This window comes from Perognathus longimembris, chromosome 2 (genome assembly GCF_023159225.1).
Source record: "Perognathus longimembris pacificus isolate PPM17 chromosome 2, ASM2315922v1, whole genome shotgun sequence".
Taxonomy (NCBI): domain Eukaryota; kingdom Metazoa; phylum Chordata; class Mammalia; order Rodentia; family Heteromyidae; genus Perognathus; species Perognathus longimembris.
In genome coordinates, this window is record NC_063162.1 from 127,729,585 (window position 1) to 127,743,311 (window position 13,727).

At 42.3% G+C, this 13,727-nt stretch overlaps 1 protein-coding gene across 1 annotated transcript in view; it reads right to left on the reverse strand.

The window, feature by feature from the left end:
- Positions 1–12,964, reverse strand: part of Cttnbp2 (cortactin binding protein 2) — a 124,754-nt gene extending 111,790 nt beyond the window's left edge. The window contains exons 1-2 of the mRNA XM_048340116.1: positions 12,767–12,964; positions 983–1,090 (exon numbers count right to left, since the gene is read on the reverse strand). Of these exons, the coding sequence (XP_048196073.1) occupies positions 983–1,090; positions 12,767–12,847 (189 nt within the window). The 5' untranslated portion in view covers positions 12,848–12,964. The remainder of the gene's footprint in view (positions 1–982; positions 1,091–12,766) is intronic.
- Between the last annotated feature and the right edge of the window lie 763 nt (positions 12,965–13,727).

Consider the following 13,727-nt stretch of genomic DNA (forward strand, 5'->3'; position numbering starts at 1 on the left):
TAAGAGTCTCTCAAACTTTAGTGCATAGACTGGCTTAGAAATACAATCCTCAAATCTCAGCATTCTAGTGCTGGGCTTTACTTCAATTTTGAACAATCAATTACATTTAATTCAGAAAGTTCTCTGCCAATCTGGTTTTCAAATGATTTAGCTGCTTCTCCTTGAGAACATTTTTCCTAAGCATAAAGTGTAATATATTTTCCTCAGGACTTCATTTGAGCATATGCAAAGATGTCTTCCTTCCTTGTGTGAAAAAGAAGCGATCACTGGCAAAATGTTTCCCATGAGAGTGAGTTAAAATTGATTATATGAGAGCTGCTTCATGCAAGATTGATTCCCTATCAATATTGTTCTTCTAACATGTTTTTCATCAATAAAATATATGTTAGCCATTCTTAGTAGTGCACAACTGTAATCCCATCAGTCAAGAGGCATAAGCAGGAGGAGCTTGGGATATGTGTGTGTATGGTGTGTGCACGTATATTTAACAAAAAAGGGAGATATAGAAATATACATAAGGATTTCCTTCACACTATTTTATACCAGTATTGAAGCTTAAACTCAGGGTCTCACACTCTCACTTTTTCACTCAGAGCTGGTACTCTACCACTTGAGTCATGCCAGCAGCCTAACATTTTACTGGTTAATTGGAGAATGAGTCCCAAAATCATGTCTGCACAGGCTGGCTTTGAATCTTGATCCTCTCAGTCTCAACCTCCTGAGTAGCCAGGATCACAGTCATGAGCCACCGGTTCCCAAGCATAAAAGGATCTGTGAAGTCAAACAGCTGATTCTCAAGTCACTAACCACATTGGACCTCAGTGCTTGGCTTATGGAGGTGATGGGCTGATGTCTGGCATGAGTGGCATGTATTAGCCCGAGGTAACATTTAAAATCTGTTTTAAAATAAGAAAAAGCAGCTCTGCCATTGACTTACAAGAAGGTGGCACAGCATGGAGCATTGGCCCTAGAATGTTCTTACCCGTAAGGCCTCAATGACAAGGTCCCTGGCCTCCAGCTCCCCTTCCATCACACTGAGAAGCATCCGAAGCTCGGGTTTGCTGAGGGTGTCCACATCAAACTCTTTTTTCTGAAACACAATTTAAAAAAAAATGCAATGAATAGGTAATCCTGGAAAAGACACAACCTAGCACTACCGGTGGATTTTTTTATCCTGTGTCTCAGGAAATGCAGGCGGAACTGAGGTATCATTTGGCAGCAATCTACCTCTTGACCTCCAGAAGAAGAGGAAGAACCTGTGAGGCACTTTCCCAAGTCTCCCCTAGAAGAAGACAGAGCTCACCAACAGGCCTGCACACCTGGATTCTATCACCAAATTATACAGCAGAGATTGAAAGTCTCTGGAGTCTGTATCAAAACAAGCCTAGACTGTGGGGGTGAGGAGTTTCAAGGGTAGCAAAGAAAACACAGATGCATTCCTAGAAGGGCCCCAATATAAAGGCTCCTGAGAGGTTACTATAAATTCCAGGGCATGCAATAGTAACAGGTTATGTTTATGGAACACTGCAGCAGAGGCCACTAGCCAGCAATATCTGGCCCACAGATGTGTATTACTCAGGTCACACTCAAAAAAAGTCTTCCCTCCATTTGACCAACAGCTAAAAAAAAAAATCTGAAAAAAATGACTTTCCATTTGACCAACACTAAGATAAAATAAAATATAAAATAACACAATAAAATAAAAACCATCCAGATCCCAATGGTTCTGTGTGACCCCCCCCATCCCAGCCCCCCAGATGCACACTGCCACAGAACAACATTCCACAGAACCAACCATTACTGCTTTCAAAGAAACATGTTCATTTTTCAAATCATGAACACACACACACACACACGGTGAGAGAGAAAATATGGGCAGGTTAACTTTTAATAAGCTTAGACTGCTACTCTTGGGAAGTTAACTGGGCCTACAGTCCAGCCACTATGGGGTTATCTAAGAACTTTCTTAAGCAAAGTCTCTATAGCTACTTATCACATCATAAGGAACATTAGGCTGTGACTAGTGACTAGAAGAAGCCTCAGGGGAGGGATACACCAGGAAGTAACAGCATAATGGCCCTGGAGGGCAAAATTCCTCACCCAAAGTTCTGCTTACCCCATCATTTACTTCTCTAAATTCCTCTGGGCATCTTATCTCATGGCTTCCACTTTCAGAGAGACACCACTAACTTTCAGTTCTTTTTGGTCTTCAGAATCTCCAGTGTCTTTGTTCACAACAACTTTAATAAGTTGGTCTCTTCTGATATCCTTATTGCATCTGGAACTGATTCATAATCTGCTAGCTTATTCAAGCCAGGCCCTGTGGGCATCAATGACACCCAAACTACTCCTTCCTTTAATAAAGAGGACGACGTGACAAACCTAGTCACAATTCTAGAGAAGACCACTCAGTTCATCCACAAATGTCCCACAACACTCAAACACTGAAGCTGTTCTTTAATACATTCCAGGACTTGCCTTCACATGCACATAGCATCCAGTTGGTTTCCACAGTATTCCCAAAGAACCAAATCTACTCCACATGCTACCATCATTTTAATTTAAGGAAACCACAACTCAGAGAAGCCAGATAACACACACACACACACACACACACACACACACACACACACGGATTGTGCAACCAGTATATTGTAAAAACTAGGATAACAATGCTATAGCTTGTCTACACACTTGACCACACGGCCTCAACATTTTAGAACTAGCTCTGTAAGGTCAGATGAAATGGGTGCCATTCTACCAGCCAAGAATAACTAGTCTGGCACTCACGTGTGTAACACTAGGCCATCTGTGAAAACACAGAAGTAAATATAGCAAATGCCACAAATGATTTTAGGGTCTTTCACAAGGCATGGACAAAACTAGTGGTATCTTATTTCAAAAGAACTTTCTGGAAGGAAACATGGTGGTATAAAGGAAAAAATTACCCCAAAGCCACCTACCAGAGCTAGATGGCTCTTATAGAAAGATGTTTGAAAGGATTTTCCTTTCTTTTTAACTGTTTCTTTTTGCACATGCACTGAACAGAGCAGTTTTTGGAAAGGTGAGACCTAAATGCTAGGTTGCTCTAGGACATCATTTATTTGGAGGCTAACTTAGAAGATGTTCCCTGTGGGTACTAAAATCAATATACCAGGTCTCAAATTCTGTTATCATAGAAAGTCACACAATTGCTCTAAAATGTATGCACACAGAAGAATCTCTTGAAGTTTTTCTTTCTTAAAATGAATGAATGAATGTAGGTAGGGCTCAACTCTTAAAAAGTCTTGTTTGGTAAGGAAAGTAAGGAAAGGAGGTTTAAATTTGCCTTTCTAACAGCTCCTACTGATGTTGCTGATCAAACACTACATTTTGAGAAGCATTTGAAGCATTTGAGAAATGCTTCTATAGCTCATCTGAGTCTCTGTTTACTTACCTCTATGGTAGAAATCCTAACATCTCCTTGCAAAATCTTTGTGAAGTGAATTAAATGGGCCTACATAAATGAAGTAAGCACTAAATGAAGGCAGCCAATTGTTTTTAGTCACCCAGATGTTTCATGCAGGGAGGAATGGGTCACTGGATAAGACCCTACTTCTTTGAAAACATACCATACCACATCCTATAAGCTCAGTTTATTGACTATGATGAAAGACTGATTTTATCCTGGGTTTTCCCACTAAGATGGAAGAGTAAGCTGCTATTCCTATGTGTTTTAGAAAGTAATGCTTTATTAATGTTGCTGCTGCTTGGCCTAGAGATTTTGATTAATCGTTTCTTTTATTGTTCTTGTTTCCCTGAAGCTTCACAAGCAAATCACTCCATTTTAAAAACTAATAAGTAATAAAAGACATTACTAAGGCTCTGGTTCATGTTTGATTCAGGAGCGACTGCCCTACTTTCATCCTCTTCAGCATCATAACATGTGACTGCCACCAACATCTTAATTTGTGGACATATCACCACCAATACAAGGGGCAATTCATTAAAGGAAAAAACAAAAAGAAAACAAAAACACATAGCTACAGGGTTCTTGCTAAACCACAGGTTATGTTTCACCAAATGCTAAAAAAAATCTGACTCTCATCACAATGTATTATGTGAAATCTCAGTACATCTTTCTGTGTCTTTCCCCCTTCATTATATGTATCCCCATTCCTTGTCTTTTGGTAATAAAATTATAATTATATATTCAGACAGTCTTTCTGTGATTTTTTTCACCCTTACAACTTATGTCATAAATTTTTGTTCACAGACAGAGCTTTATTGTGAAACTTACTTGGCTCCATTAAAATAGAACACAAAAACCTAAGTGTCATTATTTAGTAATTGAAAGTTAAAAGCATGACAAAAACCAAAAGCTCAAATAAGAACACTAGTTTTCAATTCCAGGAAATCTAGTAGAAAAACACTTGAGAATCACCTACTATACAAAAAAAGCTGGTATAGGGTTCAAGCTAACACAATCTGGTCAAATCAAAGGACACTATTTGGGGATAAAACAAATCTTTTGTGTTAATTTATTACATCTTGATATGCACTTATTGAACACTAATTTTGTGTGTGCTATTGTAATGTATAGCATGCTTACTCTATCCATGTATATAAATAATAGAGACAAACCACGCCCAGCTCATTGCATTCATCAGTTTTGCAGGGCTCTGAATTATCTGAGTGGGAGTGAGGAGTGTATTCATCAGGATTGTCTCATACAGGCTCAGTGAGACCGATTGGAAGAACAGGCCAAACTAAACCTGTATGTCTTAAGTATTCTTAAGCTGCCAGAACTACACATGGGACATCTCTAAGTTCCCCTTAACTGCTACTCCAAATCTGAACCGTAAGTTTCTGCAGGGACTTCTAAAGCCCATCGCAAATGGAGCCAGAAAAGCCTTGCTGATATCCTTGAAGTGTTAATAGCATCAATCCACAGATTGGTTGTCAAAATGCTTTAAAAAGAAAATCAGATCTTCTCTGGCAAAAATGCCCCTTCAGTCTTTGCCTATCATACTATTATTTTACGGCGGCTCACTGAAGATTTGTTTATCAAGCACACAGCTAGTCACATTTTTGGGGCTCTTAATCACCAACACCAAGAACCTTTCTTCTACTTCTTCCTTTCCTCTTCTTCCTCTTCCCCTTCCCCTTCTCCTTCTTCTTCCTTTTCTTTTTTGGTACTGGGGATCGAACCCAAGACATTACAGTTGTTAGGCAAGTACTTTGCCATTGCGCTACATCCCAGCTCCTAAGACCCTTTCTGAAATTTAAAAAGCTAGCAGGTTGTACCATATTTGACCAATACTTTAAGAGAGGAAGAAGAAAGAATGTCAGGCAGTGGATTGGAGGGCAAGGCAGGGGCTGTGGCCAATGAACAATCACAAGAGGTCCCAGCTATTTCTTTGGTTTGGTTCTCAATAAAACAATGTTGGAAGTAAGCTTTCCATAAAATCTCCTCCCGTCCCCAGATGTCCTGATTTCATGTACCATTAGAGTAAGTGGATTACTAGACTGAGGAAATTTAGGTCATTCTCTGAGACCAAAGGCCTTTGAGGAGTACTTGAGGCAAATTTATTTTGCCTCTTTATTCACAAATTATAGAAATGTATCTCCCTCTTAGTTTAATAGAATATGCTAATAATTAATAATTCATTCATAACTCCCAGTAAGCAAGATTTACATTGCAGAGTAAATAGTAATGTAACATAGGAGAAGCAATGAAATATCTTGAATTTTGAGATTGAAGTTGAAGACTGTTATTAACATGAAAATAATGAAGTTCAATTTTCTAAGTATAAGAAAACATGCTTTCAAATTATTCAACAGTTATTTCTTGCATTGAGTTTATTCCCACTGGTCCTTCTCTCTACATAGAGTTTTCCAGACAAGGGCCTGCCTCTGATTCTGCTCTCCCTATTCCTCCTTTTCCTTCTCAGTCATCTGGTTCCCATGTTTCCTCAGAAGTCAGCTCAGTCCCACTTCTGTATTCTTGCATGAAATCGAAGTCTTTCATTCTCTCAATTCAGTGTTGTCTTCTATAAACTTGTCCATCAATCATACCTGCTCTGTGCATTTCCTCCTAATGTTAAACTCATCTATTTCTTTGGTACCCTAACCCTAGATACCTCCAAGGTAACAAGTATATCACAACTTCACATGATGTGTATACCTAATGTGTATACTCCTTCCTCTAACCTTTCCTATTAAGTCCCTAACGAGTGCACCAAAAAAATCAAGCATAGAATGTTATAAAGTACAGTTTCAAGTGACTCCAAAAACAATTAAGATACAATGTGAGAGCTCACTCTAGAACAACTAAATAATAGGCCATGAAATCATCCACTCATTGTTTCCAAAATCATTGAGAGCAATTTAAATAAAGAAGCCTTTAAATGCTGAGAGCATGGACAGTTCTTTTAACCATACTGGTAGGAGGGGTCTTTCTTGCAAGGTAAGCAACTCTGTGAGTGTGTTGGGAGGAGGTAATACTGACAAGAAAACAATGTCAGGAAGGAAACCTGCTGATAGAGTTAACTAATTTTAACTCAGAGAAAACTGAGTAAAAAGCAGAAAAGTAGCTCAGTCAGGGGTGGCAGCCTTGGATAATTAAGTCCAGCTACCTCCCTTTTCTTCCTTTCAGACTTCCTCTCAGTTCCCATTTCCTCATTGGGGAAAGAAAGGTCCTCATCACAGGAAATACTAAAGTATATTTCCACCCAAACTCAGCTTTCAATGTTACATCAGCTGGACATGGGAAGCTGATGAGCTCCACAAGTGAGGAGGCAGCCAGCTCCAATAATTGCTCTTCAGAAGCTTCAAATGAATGGAAGACTATCATTTTTATTATTATCTGTAGGTGGCAAATATCAGCATGCCGATTCTCAAATCAAGAGGCTGAGACAGGAAGACTGAATGATAATAACCTTAAAACACATCCTCAACCTAGTTTATTCAAAGAAAGCAATTTGCCCTTTAAATTAGAATCTCTACATTGTTGACACCACACTGTACACAACAGTGCTGCTGGTAATGCAATCTCATCTTTACATGTTACTTGTTACAGATTAAACTAAACAGTGTAAAAGCCTTTACTACAAATGCCAACCTCATTACTCATTTCTTTACACAAGTACCAAAGAGAAAACCCAAGTCTCCTTTCATGTATTATATAAGCCTAGCAAAGACACTTCCATGGAGAAGCAAATCAAATGTCCTCAGATAAAGCCTTCCTAAAGCAATATTCAAGTGGGCTTAGATGTACAAGCTTAGAGTGTGGATAGAGACAGGACAACAAACTAGGCAGGAACATTTAAAGCTCAATTCCAATCCCACACTCTGTGCAGTTGCAGACAATCCAAAAGCCTTTCCAAATCTCTTCTTTTTGCCACAGTCTTTCCTTTTATTCCTTTTCCTGTGTTTTTCATGTTACTTTCTTATCCTCATACAACTTATTTCCTTCTTCACACCCCAGTGGGTGGCATGACCTTGACTCCTCTGCAGAAAGGATCTGGATGTGAGTGATCCAATCACCATCCTATTACCCCCACAGCCCCTGCCTCAGACATCAATGTGGAAAGAGGGCACCTCCAAGACAAAAACTAATAATGTTGAAAAAAATCTAGAAAGTATTTTGATGTCACTGAAAAAGTAGTTGGAAATTTGAGACATAAAAAAAATTATGGCAGAAAGGAAATCAAAATGCTGGATACAAACCTGAGTGGCAATTCTTGCCTTGTATGTGCCAAGACCCTCAATTTGGGAAGGAACATAGGAAAGGAGAGTGGGAAGGAGGGAGAGAAGGAGGGAGGCAAAACTGATGAATCTTTGGATTCTAACTCTGTTAATTATTTCTCAAACTGCCGGCCAATCATTTCCTTATAGTTTTGTAATATACCAAGTCAATTTTCCAATTAGTCAATAAATGTTATGTACATGTCACAGCTTTCCTCATTCGCTAAGCCTGTGCAGAACACTTACCATGGCCTGGCACTGTGAGGTCATCTTTGCTTTCCTTTACGAATAAATTGGGTTACTTTCCTTGAAGCAAGTCTGCTCTCCTCCAGCCACAGTCTGGCTGTCCACATGACCAGCAGCAGTGACCTGCTAATAACTAGGTGTGCTAAGGGTCCCAAAAATTTCCTCAATTCATAAAGTTTTCTGAAGTCCATGAAGACAAGATTAAGAGGCAATGTAGCCTAAGGATACACCCAATCACCAGCAGGACAAATATTTTTCTCTACATAAAATTGTTTCTGTGAGAAATGCAACAATAGGAACAATACAAAATCCCCAAACAAATAAAAGTATAGAACCTCTTATTTAAGAAATGGAAAGCCAGCGGCTCACCACTGTAACCTTGGCTACTCAGGAAGCTAAGATCTAAATATCTCAGTTCAACACCAATCTGAGCAGGAAAGTCTGTGAGACTCATACCTTTTTTTTTTTTTTTTCCAGTCATGGGGCTTGAACTCAGGGCCTCAGCTATGACCCTGAGCCTCTCTGTGCTCAAAGCTAGTGCTTTCCCTCTTGAGCCAAAGGGCCACTTCCTGAGACTCTTTAGCTACCAAAAAGCTGGAAGTGGAGCTGTAGTTCAAGAGGCCTTGAGTGAAAAATCTAAGGGACAGTGACTAAAGTCCATAATTGAGGCTGAAGGGGAAACGATTACATCCCCCTTTGAAAGTCTTTTACATGGGACATCACTGAGAGAACTGCAAAGACCCTAGCACATGTCCACTCTGCTGCCTGTAGTCTCTGTCCACTTCCACCATAAAGGCCATCATCACCTCATTCAAATTTACACATCCTTCCTCTAGGAAACTTCTCTGATTCTACCTCCCAAAACTTCTACTGCAAGTCCTTTGTTCCTCTCATGACACCACAGTCTGATTTCACTCAGAGATGCAAGTCATCATCTATTGCTGTCATGTGATACTTGGGGTGACAAAGATGTTACTCATGACTCCTCTCTATCTTGGTTAAATGTTCAGTGAAGTGTATTGTGCTCACATTATTTCCTCTTAACATTTACTAAGTCAATATTCAATAGCTGTCATACAACAACAACTTAGATTGTAAAAGGCCAAGTGTGATCCTTTACATGTCTAATCCTAATAATAATAATAGAGAGGTTTTGTGGCAGAGGGACCACAAGTTCAAGGCCAGCCTTGACCAGGCCAGCTTCAACTACACAGTGAGAACATGCCTTAAAACATAACATTTTTAAAAAGAGGCAGTAGAGCTGTGGCTCAAAGTGGAACAACAACAACAAAAACAAAAACAGTTCTGGACCAATGCCTAGGCCCTGAGTTCAAACAAGCCCCTTGCCCCTTCCCATACTACCCACACACACAAAAGGCTCAACTCTTTAGCCAGGCACCAGTACCTCAGGCCTATAATCCTAAGTACTCAAAAGGCTGAGATCTAAGGATTGTAGTTAAAAGTCAGCCCTGGCAGGAAAGTCCATGACTTTCCAGGACCCTGGGGCTCCAACTCTAGCCCTGAGCTGCTTCTTGCACAATGCTAGTGCTCTAGCACATAAGCCTCAATGCCACTTGCAGGTTTTTCAGGTGATAATTGGAGATAAGAGTCTCACAGACTTTTCTGCCCAAGCTAGCTTCAAACCATAATTCTCAGATCTCAGCCTCCTCAGTAGCTAGGAACAAGGGCTTGAGCCACTGGTGCCTGGCTCTTGGAGACTCTTATCTGCAATTAACCACCAGAAAAAAAAAAAAAAAAAAAAAGGGAAAAAAAAAGCAGAGCTGTGGCTCAAAGGGGTGGCACTAGTCTTGAACAAAGGAGCTCAGGGACAGTATCCAGACCTTGTGTTCAAGTCCCATGCCCTACAAAAAAAGAAACTCTTTTTCATTATTTTTACATTTAATACTGTCACCTAAAAATTTCATTTCAGCAATTAATTTAATATCACTGTTGCTCAATTAAAAACTTTTTTCTCCTTGTTACTATCAGTAGAGCAACAAAATTTATACCTACTTTTTGCTTATTAGATGCTCCAAAAAAAATCCCAGAACAAGAGGAACGTTGGTTAGTTTTCCAAATATAGCTCGAAAAAGATCTCCATTTTCCTTGCACTCTGAATTTTTGGTGACAATGAAAAGCCGGAAGATTTCCTGTTTTCCCTACTGTCTTATCCATTAGCATTTATTTTCAGAGTTGAAATAGCAATATAGCCTATAAAAGTCATCACATTTGGCTAAGGCACTGAAAATAACCCAGGTCTCCCAGAACGGTTCACAGAAAAGACTATTAATATGATCCTGTTGAATAATGTAGCTGTTAGCCAGCTTTATGCTTGGGATGCTTTTAGGATTTAAACAGCTAAGAACAAGGATCACAAACTAAATTTAAAACATTCCACTGAAAATTATATTAAACTGAAAACTATAAATTAAACTTGTTCCTAGGCAACAATCTAAATAGTCGAAACTTAGTGAAAACATTCACTTTCAAAAATAGCCTACTGCTTTGGAGGCCCCATTGGCTCTATGTTGCCAAATGTATACATAAAAAGGAACAATATGTAAACCAATTGGAAATGAAATTAATCTCTACTATGCAAAAAGGAATTGCTCACTAAATTTTTTTGAAAAAGGTTGTCCGTTGACAAGAACCTAAAATGCCTAAGTAGAACTTCAGTTTTTCATTACTAGACAATTACTAAAAAAGAAAGAAAAAATAAAAATAAAAAACCCTTCATCTAACTTAATCAGCTGATGGGCTAAGGCAGTAACATAAGAGCCTTTTCAAGTTTAAAAAAATGGAAAAAATAAATCATTTTATTGAATAAAAATAATGACCAAGAAGTTATTTTTTTAAATGTAATCTTAAAAGTTATTTTTAAAAAATAACTCTAAAAGATCCTCTGGAATTCAAACAAGAGGTTCGTTTTCAAGGGTTTTTCCATGGCTATTCCTATTAAAAAGGCTAAAATAATCAAATCCCTTTCTGTCAGCAGTGAAAATGAAGACCCCTAAAAATTTTAAACACTGACCTCATTAACACAAAAATCTTCCTGGCAAGAAGGTTATATTTACAATCTAGCCAAATAAAAATATGTATCATATGTATAATATATATCAGCTACACATCATAAATCTGATCTCTGTATTTGGTCAGGTGATTTAAATATTGAGAGCAGCATAAAGAAGATCATTTTAAGTAGGTTAAACAAAAAAAAAATTCCACCTTTGGGGGAGGGTCAACAAACACACCTCTTTTTCTGGGTCTCCTGGTCCTTTAGCAGGACACATCCAAGCATTTCAACTTCCCAGAGGGGCTTACAGTTTTAATAAATACCTTCCTCTGAGCTTCTGATAAAGAAACTTAAAAGTGGAAAGGTTTCGCTTGAAATAAAAAAAAATCTAATTTTCCATGCAAAGACTGGAAAGTCAATTTTGCCAGAAGTTTTAGTCCAGTATCTAACTGCCAGGTTCAAAGCAGCACTCCCAACCCACCGGCACCCCTCTTCCCTTTCCAGGCTTGGCTCCTCAACCCAAGTACCTTCCTCCATGTCTCTCCTTTCCCTCTAGGCAGCCCTACCTCCAGAGATGGGAGGAAGTAGAAGCAGCCCGCGCTGTGGATCGCCTGGCCCTACCCCTCTCTGCTAGGTCTCCCCTCCCATAGTGGGAGAGAGAAACTGAGGGGGCGTCCACAACCCGCTCACTCCATCCCACCCGGAGAAGACCAGCCAAGAGAAGAGGCTCCCCCACATCTGCTTATCTTTGACAGATGTTCGCAGTGGCTCCTACGAAGCCACTTTTCAAACCCTGGAAAAGGTGTGTGGGTTTTCGTTTTGTATTTTTTTGTTTTTGTTTTTTTTCCATCCTAGAAGAAAGTGGGTCCAGCCCCCCAGCAGGGTAAGAACTGGAAACCACCAGTGAGCATCTGGTGGCTGGGGTATTCTGGATCTATCAGCCAGGATCAGCCACTGACGAAATGCATTCGGCTTCTAGACCCCAGCGAAGAGGAACAGTGTCTTGAAACCAGGTGGCAGAACCACCCCGCTCCCCGAGGGGCAGAGCATCGCCTGGGAAAGAACGACACCACCGAGGGATGGAGCCGCCGGGAGCCTGGACGCAAAGTGCTGGCGATCGGCGGCAGCAGCGCCCACAGCTGGGCGCGGGGCCCCTCTCAATGGGCCTCCCAAAGGCTCTTGCACACACACACACACACACACACACACACACACACACACACACACACACACTCAGCATCCCCACACCTGCTTGGCGATGGCCCGCCTCCCTCTCCCAGCTCCTCCAGGTCCTTAGAGAGGTGTCAGGCACCCCAAAGATACGAGCTCCCAGCCACGCGCGCAGCAGGAGGTGAACAATGGGGGTCAGATTCGTCCGGAAACACGGAGCCTTCGCCCCGCTCCGATCCCCACAGCACGGGGACTCGGCGAAAGGTCGCCAGAGATGCACGAAGGGTAGCTCACAAAAGACAGTAGGGGACCCCCCCCCCATACCGGATGGTCACCTCGCCCCATTACAACCCTCCCTTGCCCGTGGAGACACCTCGGGGACGGGGTACCCCAACAACGGGAGACCCCAGGAAAGGGGCACTCCAAGCAAGGGTGACGCGGGGAACAGGAGACCCCCGGGCAAGGGGCGTCTAGGGGATCGCGGGTTTGGGAACGTCCCGGAGGCGTCATCTCAGAGTCCAGCGGGGGACCCCGGAGCCGCCCCCCCCCCGGCCCGCGTCTCCACTCGTCCCATCCCCCGCGCCCGCGCCCGCCCTGGAACTCGGTTACCGCCGCCTCCGCCGTGGCCCCCGCCGCGTCCTCCGGGGCGCGGGACAAGTCGGGCTCGCAGCTCGCGCCGTCCGTCGCCATCTTCCCGCTGTAGCGGATCCGAATGCGAGCTCGGAGCGGCGGCTCGGGCTCAGCCCTCTCCGCGCGGGCGGCTTTAACCCACTGCTGGCCGCGGCAGCCGGCGTTCTCCGCCTCGGAGCCCACGGCCCCCGACCGCGCTCCCTCCGCCCCTCGCCGCCGCCGCCCCCGCCGCTTAACCCGTGGCGCGACAGCACCGCGCGGCCACGCCCGTGGCTCCGCCCTGCCTGCCCGGCCCCGCCCCGCTGGCTGGGACCGCCGTAGTCCGGGTAGGAGAAATGGGCTCAAGAACCCGCACTGCTGTGTGGCTCCACGGTGCACAGGCTGGGTTCCGTGACTAGGTTATGAATGTGAACTCTCTGTAACAGCAAGGAAAATCCTTCCCTTTCCCTCCACCTCCCTCCCCCTTAGCGATCACAGAGGAATCTTTCTTCAGTTCTCAAATTTCCTGGCTGCCAGAGTGCTTTTTCACCCTCTTGGGATCTCTACACCTGGCTTTGTTTTAACCATCCTATCGTCAACGCTAGTGCTTCACGTAAGCAGATGAAAAACACGTGTCCTGTCTTGTGTATGTGCATACACACACACACACACACACACACACACATTTACTGCGCCTGAGCTGGTACCTTGTCATAAACAACTCCCTTTTCAAGAAAGATTGAGAGGTGTCCTCTCCCACACACATCCCATTGCATACATGCCTGGGATCTCTTCTGAAACACTGAGAAGTGTTAAATGCTAAGCTTTTTAAAGAAAGCCCTTTATTTTGGGGAGAGTTTACAACTTCCTCCCTTGCATAAGAGGACACATGGATGGACACCACATACACACACACACACACACACACACACACACATTTGGTAAAACTGATTCTATGGAA